At 40.1% G+C, this 15,301-nt stretch overlaps 1 protein-coding gene across 1 annotated transcript in view; it reads right to left on the reverse strand.

Annotated features, from left to right (window-relative positions):
• Positions 1-4,508, reverse strand: part of MACO1 (macoilin 1) — a 50,422-nt gene extending 45,914 nt beyond the window's left edge. Inside the window, exons 1-2 of the mRNA XM_077775525.1 lie at positions 4,474-4,508; positions 197-338 (exon numbers count right to left, since the gene is read on the reverse strand). Of these exons, the coding sequence (XP_077631651.1) occupies positions 197-338; positions 4,474-4,508 (177 nt within the window). The remainder of the gene's footprint in view (positions 1-196; positions 339-4,473) is intronic.
• Positions 4,509-15,301: the final 10,793 nt, after the last annotated feature.

Here is a 15,301-nt window from a genome sequence, read left to right on the forward strand (position 1 = left end):
GTATGATGATCTGATCTGTGGATTTAGATAAAACAGCCTTAGAGGCCAGTTTCAGTCCATAGGTCCTATTAGCTCAATACAGTCACCTAAGTATTACTAATAAAATATACTTTAGACCGTTTTATCATCAGTTCCTGAAGATTTTCTTAGAAAATTAAATCCCTTATACTTGGAAAACACGTATTAATAAACATACCAGTCCCTGGTATCTGAAGGAATCATAGACGCTCCTGATGAAAAGCCAAAACGGCCACAGGTATTCAAATCTGAACTCCAGGACAAAATCGGCCAGGAGGACCAGTGCCCACACTACCAGGAATTTCAGGTATAAAAATGTACTGCAAAGTATAAAAATAAAGAATTAATTCAAGGTCATCTGGGAAGCACAGAAAAAGAAAGCACACTGTTTTTTTTGTTTTTTGGGTTTTTTTTAGAGATAAAAAATATCTTCCTGTATCATGAAAACAATGGAGCAAAAGGGCAAAAAGAGATGTTGCTGGAACCCATTTAATTTTAACAACTCTGGCGTTCACTCTGATACCCACAACCATCAAAGAGAGATGATGACCAAAAATGCTTAATTCCATATAAGATAAAAAAAAAATTTTAATCTCACCACTATTTAAAAATGTGCTAAGTGTCTGACTTCAAAATACTGCAACACTCTCAAAATTACAGCTTTCAAGCTATTCTTCATTAGAAGAAAATGTCACGGTTGAAAGGCTTCGAATTTGCTGTTTCCCCGCCCCTCTACAGCTGTTTGAAGAGCCTTTGAGATTCTGGCTGTGCATCGCTATGGCTTGAAGAGCTCTTTCTTTCTCCCTCTCTATGTATTATTCACCTGCATTAACCAAACAAAAACCAAATGATTTCCCCAAATAGAAATGAACTTTAGGAGCAGACGCCAATCACTACTAAGGATTGTGAGGGCACAAAATGTATTTTCAAGAGGGGCGCCTGGGTGGCTCAGTCAGTTATGCGTCTGACTTGGGCTCAGGTCATGATCTCGTGGTTCATGGGTTCGAGCCCTGCGTCAGGCTCTGTGCTGATGGTGCTGAGCCTGCTTGGGATTCTCTTCTTTCCCCTGGCCCCTCCCCAACTTGCTCAGGCTCTCTCTCAAAATAAATAAATAAACTTAAAACATGTACCCTAAAGAAAAATTCTAAAGCATCTCAACTTTGCTCTAGCTGAGATGTAAATGTGTGTTTCCATTTCCCTCTGGATTTAGGTTAAATAGAAACACACTTTGATAAGCTGTGCAGCACACATATTTAACCACTTCAGTAGCTCAAAACAAGGAAATGGATTAAAATCTCAAAGTCCATTCTTCCAGTTCATTAGTTGCATAATAGATGAGTAGCCTTCAGATTAATAAGCCCCTTATTATTTAATAAACCCCTAACTGTGTATCCCTAACCCAGTCCATTCTGGAGCAGGTTAAGTTTAGGTATTTAAAAAAAAAAAAAGATTTTCTAAGATACAGATTGGAAATACCTAAAACTCACTCTGACTGGGGCTAGAATCTTGCATGCTGCTTGGTAATATAAATATTCCAATATTGATATGATTACACTAGCTGTTTAAATATATACCACTACTACCAAAACCAAGACTTTACTAAATCCTTTTGAAGTATATTAAAATAAGCAACAAAAAACTTAGAAACTTGGGGGGGGAGCAACAAATGCAGAACCCAGCACCGAGGATTGTTTCTGTGCCCTCTGAAGTCACAAGGGTAAAAAGATGTCAAGAACAGACCTGTATGACCCTCAATGATACAGAAGCAAAATGATGCATAATTTGCAAGCAGGGGCAATTTCGAATACTAACTCTTGGTAGAACTTCTGAGGGCTTAATAATAGGTTTCAATTAAGAGGTTTGCTATGGAGTCAAGGAACCCAAGGCAAACCAGAAGAAAACAGGCTTGTACTCTAAGTCCCACCTTTTAGTTTCATCTCACTAGATTCATATCAGCCAGATGAAGGTGGGGCCCCCATTCTCACTCACCAAATTCATCACTGATCCAGTGGAGAGCAAGACTTATTTTATTAGAAGGGACAACTGAGTCACATAGGCATTCGGGAACACAAATCTAGTTTCCAAGCTGCTTGGCTTCAAAACTGAATGGTTTTTTCTTAGTCTCTAGAATTGTTTCTAGGTTTTTAAGAAGTGATAATAGGCTCTTCGCCATATTTCTAAGGCATTTAAGAAATGGCATGCATGGAAATGTTTTTTACTTCTCCTGTGAATACTCTTCCCCGTGGGGCTGCCTCTGGACGGCAGCTGAATGAGATGTGGCAGGTACATCATCGTATGTAGTTGACACTGGTCCCCCGGTGAAGATAGAGTACTACCAGCTACTCTCTGCCCCAAATGCTCCCTTGGCATGGCAGGGGGGCAGCCTTCCAGCCCCCCCCCATCCAGCTGGCAACATCCTGCTGCACTATTTAGATAGCCACTATCCAAAGACTGACAGCCTGTTGTATACTTTTTCGTAACCTAATCATTTAAACCTAAGGCAATACAAAAATTATCATCTTTGTAACATGACTCCTCGTTTTCAAGTCTGTGACTTCACAAGAGTTCCTTTTTATATAGTTCATATCTTTTTAAAAAACTGCTTTCGTACCTTTCATGTTCCTTGACACCCAGTTTTTACTGAGTCACAGTTTAGAAGTGAAGATATCTAAGGAAACTTGATCTTTCACAAACATATGCTGTACCCTCAACTTTCCTCAGGCTCCCCTTTTAGGAGTGCCTGCCTCTAAAAATCAAGAGGCAACCTAATTAATTAACATAGTAGATTTTACGAGTTTTGCGAGAAAAGTTCTTTCTAGAACAAATTGCACAATCACGTCAATATACATGTGGTTACTGACCTGGACATTAAAAATGGTTAAGATGCTCAATTTTACATTATGTGTTTGGCCACACTTTTAAATATATGTGAATAAATAATTTACTCATCTTATAAAAAAAAAGTTGATTTTACTTTAAAATCAACTAGTATTGAATTGATTCATTTCCATCTTCGGGGTTTTAGAAAGTTTAAGACAATTGCCTGATTCAGTATTCGCTTAGTTCTTTTTATGAGTAAATTATGCTTATTATCCTTCTATAGGTACCTGTAAAAAGAGTTAAAAGACAAGTAATCTAAAAAACTACGATCAGTGTAGATACCCTAATTCCTTTCCTTCTGTGTTCTGAAGGTCATAAGATTTTGCCAAATCCAAAGAGATGACATTCTCAAGGGGGAGAAAATTAGGCTTTAAGCCGTTATAGCATTCCACAATATTTCTTTTAAGCCATGAAGAGAATATGATTAAATATATTTTTATGAATACAGTTCATAACATGGTTCATAGCTTAATGAATTTCTCTAATCCAAATACATTTATGAATAACTATAAAATATCTTGAACAAAGATAGAAAGTATAACTGCAACAAAAAGATATTTTTCACAATAATATAATGAAACAAGGGCAGACCAATAATGTCTTTTGATGGCCTTATATGCTTCTGCTTTGGATGCCAGTGAAATAAAGAAGAGACATATGCAATTATTAGGCTTAGCGGGGGTGACTTTCAGAGGGGTTATTAATTATAAGTCTCCCCACCCATTCTATTCCTGCCCTTGCCTTTTACCACCATTTTTTACCTGAATCTATTCTATCTATGGATTAATCATTTATGATTAATGAGAAGTAGTATTGAACATTTTCCTTTTTCCAAGTAAAGTGCACCTTCTCTCTAGTACCACTAGCTACTGGTCACTTAGATCATTTTCTGGAGCCCAAATAATTACCATGGTGTGGCCATCAATCCTCAGTACCTGACCTTTTCCCTAGGCAGACTAATCGCCTTTTAGTTCACTTGGTCCTCCCCACAGAAGTGACTGTAGAATACTCCACTGGCTGAGCTAGTGGCCATCTATCTCAATTCCTAGCTTTCCTGTCCTCTCTGTAATAGCAACTGTGAATTGCTTTTAACCTTCAGTATGTAGCACAGTACTTCTTACACCAAACTGCTGTCTTCTCTGTTATCAAATACCTCTCCCTATTCGACATCACCTCTAGAATATTCATCCGGCCTTTTGTCCACCTGATATTCCTGCTGAAATCTTATTATGTATGATTTTGGTCCTGCTACTCAAAGTGTGGTCCATGGACCAGCAGCATCAGCATTTAGTGTGAGCTTTTTAGAAGAGCAGTATTTCAGGGCCCACCTCAGACCTATTTAATCAAAGCATTCAGGTTCACCAGATCCCTAGATCATTTGTGTTCACATTAAAATTTGAGAAGTACTGGCCCATCATATAAACTTCTCGTTGTTATGGTTCTAGTGCCAAACTCCACAATGTCTCAGAAAGAAGACAACTCTCTCCTCGAATAATCAGTACTTATGTCCGAACCATCTGCTCTCCTGCCCTCAACTGGGAACACTGTTGGAGTTTAATTCTTCCTTTTTCTTACCTTTCTTTCTGAGTCACAGACAAGATTCCGACCATAGTACAAGTTAATCACATGACGCACGTCTATTACCACTCATCCCTGAGCACACGGCATGAGTGTCACTTCCTTAAAAAAGGCCTCCATAATCCCAAAGGAAAGACTGCCACCCTGTTATAGGTTTACGTTAGCATCCTGTACCATAAAAACATTTCATCGCAGTTATAAATAAATAGTATTTTATTTAATGAACTGTTTAAAATGAAAAGTAAAGTCACCAGAACAAAAATGCTGCCTATTCTGTTCCCGGCTTTAGCCTCAGTGCCCAGCAGAGCATCCTGCACGCTGCAGAAGCTTAACAAACATTTGTCGAATGAATGACCTACAATGCACAAGAGTGTGTAGGATCGACAGTAAGGTCGTTACCAAAGTACACACTTAACATGAAAGGAGATGGAGAGCTCATGCACAGATGACTGGAAAGGGCATTTAAACAAAGCAACATCAACTGAGACAACAAACAGGGCTCCTGCTCCAAAGATGACCAGGCACACATCCCCAGTCTGTCCTCTTCTTCACTAGGAAGAAATGAACCAGTCTTGCTCTGGGTGCCAGACAATCACTCCATTTGGCCCCTGCCACCGGCTCTGCCTACTGCGAGCGTTCTCCAAGTGTCTTCTATTAAGCCTAACATCACAGAAATCTGCAAAACTGTAGAGCCACACAACCCTTTTCATTGATTTATTGTTAATTTTATATGAGCTAGTAATTACTTAAAATGTTTCCGTCCTGGGCACTTGGGTGGCTTAGTCGGATAAGCTTCTGACTCTTGGTTTCAGCCTGGGTCATGATCTCGTGGTTTCAGGAGATCAAGCCCTGCATCGGGCTCTGTGCTGGCAGCATGTAGCCTGCTTGGGATGGTCTCTCTCCTTTCTCTCTGCCCCTCCCCAACTTGCGCTTTCTGTCTCTCTCTCTCAAAATAAATAATATAAAAAAATGCTTCTGTCTTACTTTCTACTATAGCAAACATTGATAGATATAACCCATACAAACCAAGAGGGGAAAGAGATCCTGAGATAAAAATCATTGAGAAATGGTGGACTACAGAAAGTTGTGTGCAAGCATCAAGATCAAATGGTCTAGAACCACCTGCATCCCAGTGTGCAATCCAGAGAGGAGGGACAGCCTGGGAAGACCTAGGCTGCTCCTTATTTCTCTTTTCTATTCTAGTCCTCCTGCAGGCTGCAAAGAGGACCTTTCGAAGGTCAATCTCTCTCTCTCTCTCTCTCTCTCTCTCTCACACACACACACACCCATACATATATATATACACACACACAAGTACTGCAGTGACAAATCTACTGTAAAATATGCCCAATTTAAAAAGAAAAACTAGAATTGAAATCACTTATAAAAGCTTTTAAGTACAATATTTTACAAACGGCTATATGGACTACAGAGATATCAAAGACAGGTACTGGAACGTAACATTATTGGAGAATTTAGAGTTTTATAAATTGTTTCTAAAACCCTTCCTTCCTTCCTCCCTCCCTCCCTTCCTTCCTCCCTCCCTCCCTTCTCTCTCTCTCTCTCTTTCTTTCTTTCTAGATCTTTCAGCCCTTGGGGCACCCGGATGGCTTAGTTGGTTAAGTGTCTGACTTCAGCATAAGTCATGATCCCATAGTTTGTGATTTCGAACCCCGCATCCAGCTCTGTGCTGACAGCTCAGAGCCTAGAGCCTGCTTCGGATTCTGTGTCTCCCTCTCTCTCTGACTCTCCTCCACTCGCTCTGTCTCTCAAAAATAAATAAACACTGGGGCTCCTGGGTGGCTCAGGCGGTTAAGCATCCAACTTCAGTTCAGGTCATGAGCTCACAGTTTGTGAGTTCGAGCCCTGCATCAGACTCTATGCTGGCAGCTCAGAGCCTGGAGCCTGCTTCAGATTCTGTGTCTTCCTCTCCCTCTGCCCCTCGCCCACTCAGGCATGCTCTCTCTCTCTCAAAAATAAATAAACATCAAAATAAATAAATAAATAAATATTAAAAAAATTTTAAGATCTTTTAGCCTTTGATTTAATGTATTATTTAATCAAAAAAATTTTTTTTGAGAGACAGAGAGAGACAGCACAAGCAAGGGAGGTACAGAGAGAGAAGGGGGCACAGAATCTGAAGCAGGGTTCACGCTCTGAGCTGTCAGTATAGGGCCCAACATAGGGCTCGAACTCACGAACTGTGGGATCATGACCTGAGCCGAAGTCAGATGCCCAACCGACTGAGCCACCCAGGCGCTCCTCAAAAACACTTTCATCCAAAACACACATACACACACACACACACACACACACACACACACCTCTGACAGTGTGGACTCTGTGAGGTCTGGGCTGGGGATGGGGCAGAGGCACAGGAGCAAGAGAACAAGCCACAGTATCGCACTTCGCATCTTCACCACACGTGTAATCTTCCCCAATGCTCTCATGTTAATTATCTCATCTTAGCCTTACAACTGTGAAACAGGCAGGGTAGTTATTGCCAGTTAAGGAAAGAAACCTGAGGAACCAGGAGGCGAGAGGCTACAGGGCACTGTTGAAAGAGCACGGAAATAGGGATCTGAAGACCACAGAGAACAGAGTGAGTTCTATGGGGAACGCTGTGCAGCTGCTAAGAAAGAAAGAAATACATGTCTATGGTAAGAAACAAAGAAGAGATTAAGTGAGGAGAAAAGCCAAGAAACTTTTATGCAAAATGGAATCCTATTTTTGTTAAGGAAGAAATATACCCATCTGCTTAGATATTAAAAAAAAGAAGCCCCGATACTTAAAAATTATGTGACAGTGATCATCCCAGAGAAGGACCACTAAGGCCCATCGCATTATGCTAATACACTGTCATATTAATTTTTACTTTTACTTATTTTAGTTTTCGGTAGGCTTCATGCCCAGCAAGGAGCCGAACACGGGGCTTGAACTCACAACGCTTGAGATCAAGACCTGAGCTGCGATCAAGAGTCGGATGCCTAACCAACTAAGCCACCCAGGCACCCCCCCTCACTATTTTTATTTTTTTAGCTCTTCATTTTGAAATAACTTTAAACTTCCAGCCAAGTTGCAAGCATTGTACAAAGAATCCTCTCATATCTTTCACCTAGATTCCATAAATGATAAAATAAGTTATCAAGTTTCTGTTATCATGCTCTCCCTGTTATCATGCATACATATTGGTTTGTTTTTTTTTTTAATCAGTCAGGAAATTAACACTGATATGTTATCATTATCCTATTTGAAGTTCAGTAATTATCTCACTAATATCCTTTAAAGCAACAGATGACTAGATAGAGATGGATCCATCAACAGATCCTGGTCCAGGATCACATTTTGCATTGTTGTCATACTTATAGTGACTTTTTAAAAATTAAATACAGAGAAATTCTCATTTTGACAAGAAAAAAAGGTTCCAGGTATCTGTTGCTTCACCTGGAGAAGGAGGAGAATGATACTTGTCCTACATGTAGTAGGAAGTTGAGAGCATCGTATGAGTTCTTATACACGCACGACACTCAGAAATGATGAAGCAGCACCATACTGTACAACAAAAAAGGGGACAGTCTCTGGGCTGAGACAGATATGAGCCTCCATCAAGGAACTGAAGCTGGGGCAACACATATGAAACTGAAGCTAATCTCCTTACTGGAACAAAATAAGAGAATGAAGAAAAAATAATAAAAATAGTAACAGCAAATAACTTTCTGAGCAATTCTCTGTGTCAGACACTAAGCTAAGTTCTTTATGTGACTTCTCTCAATTGTCCTTACATCAGTCCTGTCAGGTAGGTGGTATTATTTACTATTCTCATTTTACAGATGAGAAAACAGAGGGTAACAGCAAGTAAACGACTTGTTCAAGTTCATACAACTAGTGGCGGGGCCATTCTTTGAACTCAAGTTCATATGATTTAAAGCCCCTATGATTATCCCTCACACTGGACTTTCTCATCTCACATTAGATATTCGGTAAATATTATTTGCCTCCTTTATATCCTTTCCTATGTATATATTCAAATTATAGAATTCTTTAATTTTTCCAAGAGGACCAAGTGTTTAAAAAATGAGATTTACTTTATGAAAGAATACATCCTCAGTAGCTCATTCATAAACTGCGAATTTATAAACTTAATTTGTAAACACACTAGGAAGCTCTGCAGAAAAAAAAAATGAAGTCAAATGTTCCTTACGGAAATAATCTGCTACAAAAGATGGGACAACTCAAGACTGCTTTCTGGCAAAATTCACACTCCTAGAATAATCATTGTGATAGAGAAACATGTAATTCAAAAATTAAAAAACTCATTTTTTTAAAAAAATCGTAAGTACAATGAACCATGAGGTACAGCTTATCAGATCTAGAGCAAGACAAGAAAACAATGCTTATTATATCTGAGAAAGAAGACTCCAGCCTTAGTATTTCTCTCATCTGAGACAAGAGATTTTGCCTGACCATGAACGTGGCTCTCATTCTCTCTAAAACTCAAGTTCCCTCACTTCAAGATAGGCAAAATACTGACTTTAGTACTGTACTGAGTACTGAGTTGCTTATTTGTTTTTAGAAGTGTTTGGAAGATGAACAAAATAATAATATAATTTAAAAACACAGCTAGACTGTTTCTAGCCACCTCCGCTGGACCAGGTAAGGAAACAGATCTGAAGCGGTGCGACTCAATCAGTGATGTCCACAGGTACACCTGAAGTGGACTCCTTGCTCTATTTCAATCCACTAGATGCAAACCCTCTAAAAAAGAAAAGGCAACAGAAGAGAAGGATGAGGGATAAATTATTTCTGATGTCATAATCCCATGACTGAATGTGGGTCCATCACCCTTAAAAGAAGTAGAGGGAAACAAAGGAATGAAGGTCAGTGCCATGAAGGGGCTTCAAAGTCTGGAGATGATAGGCATTTTGGAAGGTTGATGGACAGAAGCCAGTTTGATATCAGTTAAATGTCAAAGTAAAGATATAAAGCCTCAAAGAATACATTCGAACAGTTGATTCCGTTTTTTTTTTTTTTTTAAGTTTCCATTACCAGGGTCCACGTGCCTTAAGGTGAGAACCTTGAGGAAATTAGTCACTCCTTGAGTACTTGAAGAAATTCACGATGGAAAAAAAATGTCTAGCAAAGGAGATGTTTCTATGTTGGTATGTGCCATTATACCTGAGTGGCTTGTTGAGCACCTAACTTTTTTCTTCTGGACCTATTTCATGAAAATGATCCAAGTAAGATAATTACACCCAAATCTAGTAAATCCAGAGAGTAAAAGTAATCGGTCTATTTGAAGAACACACTAAATTTCATCAGGAAAAGTAACCCAGGGGCACCTGGCTACTTAGCTGGTAGAGCCTGTGATTATTGAACTCAGGTTGTGAGTTTGAGCCCCACATTGGGTGTAGAGACAAAAATAAAGAAATAAAGGAAAGAAGGTAGAGAGGGAGGGAGGGAAGGAGGGAGGCAGGCAGGCAGAGAAGGAGGGAGAAGTAAAAGAAAAGAAAGGAAAGGAAGAAAGAAAAGTAAACCAATTAAACTATTTCACTTTGAGGTCTTAACCATGTTTGTAAAATTTCTATCTGATTCTCCAGGCTCCATGAAGTACCTGTTATATCTTGTTCTATTCCCTTAAGTATCACCTGGATCATGGCCTAGAAAATGACAAAACAAAAACCACATATACATACGCAAAACCCCAAAGGGTTATTATCAATGGGTAGATGTGGGAGAAATGGCCAAAGAAAAAGCCTCTGGAAATATAAGTCCTTGTAGAACAAGGATTGGCTCCACAATATTTGGCAGACAACTGTTAAATAATAGTTGTAGTTTTAACTTAGTTAAAATAATAGGTATTAAGTCTACCATTAAAATCAATCTCCAAATCTAGTGAGGTTCAAGAAATGCTGTGAGAAATCAAAAAGGAGAATGTCACTAACACACAGGAAGCTTTAGGGCAAATAATCTGAGGGGCGGCTGGGTGGCTCAGTTGGTTGAGCATCTGACATCAGCTCAGGTCATGATCTTGCGTTCGTGGGTTCGAGCCTCAAGCTGGGCTCTGCACTGACAGCTCTGAGCCTAGAGCCTGCTTTGGATTCTGTGTCTCCCTCTCTCCCTGCCCCTCCCCTGCTCATGCTCTGCCTCTTTCTGTCTCTCAAAAAATAAAATAAAAAACGTTAAGAAAATTTTTAAAGCAAGTAATCTGAAATAGATCACACGTCCTCCTTCCCCTGCCGCAACTCGTAGCAGGAATTTAAAGGGATTTTCAAAACATCTAACGAAACTAAACTGCCAAGAGTACTCAGACAAGAAAAATCATAAATGAAAGTAGGAGGAAAGTACTTTTTTTTTTAAGGTGGTACATGACTAGCAGACACTAAGTTCAAACCCCCGGTATGGCAGATTTGCTTAAATGTATTTCAAGGAAACTGGAAAAATAAGGATTAGGTCAACACCTCACTGGAAAGGTTAGTGAAAAACATTTCAGTTTCTACACTGTGCTCAACCCCTCCCCCAACACCACAGTGGAAACCATGCTGAATTTATCACTTTCACGTCAGGTCCAGCACTGCTGACGTTCAAAGCCTACCGAGATTACCAAAGTGCTTTTAGGCTGTGAGGTTGCAACATTGGTATCTGGGGTTTTGGTTGCAGAACACATGTAGAATCAAGGCAGCCAAGGGTCATGCCAGCCTCTAGTGGCTTTAATAGGCATAGCCCAGAGGAGGCTAAAGCTAGACTTAGGAAACATCATTAATTAAAGAGGCAGGAAAGGCAGGAAAGTGAAATCTCTGGAGATCTGATTATTCAGACTAGGGTCCGAAAAAGGAAATCAGGAAGCAAAGAAGGATGCAAACGTTGATCATCTGAAAAAGTCAAAGGTCACGAAACTCTTGTCTGAAATAAAAAGGGGACAAGGTATGGTATCCACCAAGGAAGTCCTGAGTCCTCAGCTCTAGTATTAAGGGCATTAAGATACACCGATCTAAGAGTCTGGTACAGTCCTGCACTGGCTATGTCTTACACAGAGCCCAGCACACGATGACAGGAAGTATTCATAAATTCGCAAGTGATGGGGCACTTCCTTCAACCGCCACTAACAAGGATATAAAATAGTTTCCTGAAGCTTAACACATGTGCCTTACTTAAAATTCTTATTCTACTTACTTGGGTAAGTTACAATTTTAACTGCAGAGACTTCAAACGTTAAGTGTTTTTCTGCCTCTGTCTTCTACATAGCACACCTCACCTCCTCTTCCTATTATAAAGTCAGTAATTCTCAGGGGGAAGGAAGTGGGGAGTGTGGCAAAGTGACAGGTGGGTAAATCACACAGAATCCCTTTAAGGCTTTTACAAACTACATGGCATTCCAACCCCACCTCACCTGGGGAATCACTGCATGTAATTAGACGTCAGCGTGGGGAGTGTCTGGTGCATGTGTGCAGGCAGACGTGGACAGAGAATCAGTATCATAAAACCCGAGGACCTCTGAAATGTCACAGTTAAGTGGAGTTAGTTTACTTTCTCTTATTCATAACCTTTCTTTACAATTTCCGTAGTACTTTCACATGTATCTCATTTGAGTTAGAAAATACTCCCTCACTTAGTGGCAACTATCTACTTCATCATAAAATAGCACTGGGCAAAATGAAGCTGCTAGTGCATCCGGGGAACAACTAAAATAGCAAAGCTAAAACGTGATTCAACGAAAGTATTTTAACACAAAGTTCTCTGGAACCCCAAAACCACCGTGCAAATTTAAGAGGGCATTCTGACGGTCTAGTGTAAACTCCTGGGAGACAAGAAACCATGTCTTATCTAACATCTGCCACAATTCCCTGAACGGTGCGGGTTTTTAACCAAGTAGGATAAATTCGTTTATATTCATTTACGTATTAACGCACACGCTCAAAATTTATTGAGCGCTGAACTCCTACTCTGGCTCTGTGCTGGCCTGGATTGCTTATAAGAGACATTGGATTTTAGTCCTTAATAACACAAAAGAAATCCATCCCCGCTCCTGTTTCTTTTCTCTATTCTTGATTATTAATATGACCGGAAAACCATGTTTCTATACCCTTCAATTTTCAAACAATGGGCACATATATAAATGGAAATGATGCTGATAGGTCTAAAATTCATTTTCCTTCCACATAACGTTGATAAGTCTACAGTCCATGTTCCTTCTGCCTGGCCCCTGAAACAGTTCTACCACAGCCATTATACAGACAATTATCCTATCATTTGCCAATCACCTCAGTCACACTTGCTGGATTGGAGCCCATGATTAAAAGCATCTCAGCAACATGACTTTTTTCAGCAAGACCAAGCAGCAACTGACCCTCTGTTCTGACTACTCAACTGTTGTTTATAGCTGTACCAAATCTTATAGTCTCTCTTGCCTCCTTACAGAATAAACCAAACATGTTAAACTGTGATGACAACAACATGGTAAATAATATGTGTATTGCACACTTTAGATTTATAGAGTCTCACAAACTGAATGTGATCTCCTTTGGTCCTCAAGACTCATCTGACAGATATGCGAACTGGGACTCAAAGTAGGAGAGCTGGGATGGGGAGTCCAACCCCAGGTCTCCTGATGCCCGCAAATCAGGGCTCTCTTCATCACAGCTGCCTCCTTGCTATGCCCAGGCTCAAAACACTGTGCAGACTGAGAACACGAAAATAATGTTCGCGAAAGGTTATGCTGTGAAACAGTAGATAGTGGTTATCAAAACTGTCCACAGAGATTCAGAAAAAAAACCAAAGTTCTCTGTTTAATGAGACCAAAATTGGCCGATGTTGAGAAACAAAATGGGTAAATTAGATGGTATGAAACACAGTTCAGCACAGAATTAAATTGGATGATCACAGAAATGTGATATTCACAAATCCTCAAACACCATAATTCGTAACAAGCCCACTCATTCTGTTTGCTTTAGAAATAAAAGAGACTTCTAAAAATGTTTTAAAAAAACACAATTGGAAAAAAAACTAAAGCTATAATCTTGTTCTTCAGGCCAATAGATTATATTATAAACTGAGAAATAGGTAAGTGAATTAAAACATTCATTTGACATATGATGCTCCAAAAGGAAAGATGGGTAGATATATATGTAGATCTTTTATTAACATTTAACTTTTAAAAATGCCAAACAGAGAAGGGTAAACAGCTTTGAGAGCTACTGGGGTTTTACATTTTTCTGGCGAAACTCTGAATAACTCGCACAAGGTATTTACTATCAACCTTAGCGTAAGAACATTCAAATTCCAAGAGATCATCACTAAAATAACAGATCTTCATTAAGAATTAATTCACTTCACATTGTTCACGTTGACTGAGTGGTAACTACCGGGTGGGGGCTAAACTGGGCATCATTTGTTCAAATATAAAGAGATGTTGAAATACAACAGAAGACATGTAAACAACATGGGATCCCCAATCTTCTTTCCATAACTAAAGGTACATCATCATACGTTACTGTAAAGAGTAGCCATTCAAAGCCACATCTGTCCTTGGTCTACAATTCTGTTTTAATACGCTTTTTCTATTCTTGTATTGCTATTATGTTGTTAAATCCTTTTCAGTGGGCAGGGAAAAAAATCCTTCCTTTATTCAAGAATCATAGCGTGTGTAACTTGAAGAGACATTTCCCCCCCCATTAACTTTGTAGGAAAATGGTTTTTACTTTTTCAGTTTCAGTTTAAATGGTCAGGTCTGATGGATTCAGCATGAATTTTGGCTGGTTTTACGGACTCCTGTACTCCCATAGCTAGAATAGGGCCCGCCACACAGTATGTGTATTTACTGAATGAATGAATGATTCCTATGATCGATGGCTCACTACATAAGGATATATCTATACGTAAGGACAGACACACATAAGAACTTTATACTTTTAACTTCTTAATGACTTTAAACTTGAAATAAAGAAAACCCCTCATGTTTACATCACGCAGCTGCTTGTGAAAAGCAACCCTTCACATACGTAAACAACAGCATGTGCAAGGTGTACAGTTATGCTAACCCTTGGCCATTAGCTTGGTGACAACCTGGGTGTCATCAGCTACCTCTAAATCCCACAGCAAGAAGAGCTAAATTGTCAAATGCCACAAAGACTCAATTAAGCCAATATGCACATGCTGAGAATTCTCCTTTGTAAACTAATTATTTCTCCACTGAAATTATTGCTTTATCAAGGCAAGTACCGTTTAGAATGAACATTCTAAGAAGAATCAGAAAATAACAGTCGTACACAAGTTCTGCCTAGGAAGCTGTGATTGTCACTAAGTTGACCCACGAACCTGTTGTCCTTCTCCCCCTCAGAGCAATGAATTCAATTTCCATTTAAAGAGACATTGCTTTTTTTTTTTGTTAGAAAAATAAAACTGTTGCGTTTGGAGAAAATCTCCTTTGAAAGGTTCGAAGAAAGCTATCTGCTTGGAAAGGTCGAAATAATGTTTGCTGAAGAAAATGATCATCGGCTCCTTGTGAGTCTGGAGCGGGGCCACAGGGCATGATTAGAGGGTATCGGCTTCAGCCCTCGGTGCCAAGTCTGAGATCCCGTAAGAGAAGTTGAGGGCGAAAGAAGGGGCAACGTGGCCACCTGCCCAGCCGGCCGGGGGCCGTGGGGCCACCGTCTGCTCCCAACTTTGTCAGCCTTTCCCCCTAGTGCATACGGTCCACGCGTCTCCCAGCTCAGGCCGGCGACTCCCAGGCCGGAGCGGAACTGGGAGACCAGCGGAGGCCCGGCGGCCCCGGGAGCGGCCCTCGGCGCCCCTCGGCGCGGTCTGGGGGCGCGGGACAGGAGGGAGGTCC

This window comes from Crocuta crocuta, unplaced genomic scaffold (assembly GCF_008692635.1).
Source record: "Crocuta crocuta isolate KB4526 unplaced genomic scaffold, BGI_CrCroc_1.0 scaffold127, whole genome shotgun sequence".
NCBI classification, from domain to species: Eukaryota; Metazoa; Chordata; class Mammalia; order Carnivora; family Hyaenidae; genus Crocuta; species Crocuta crocuta.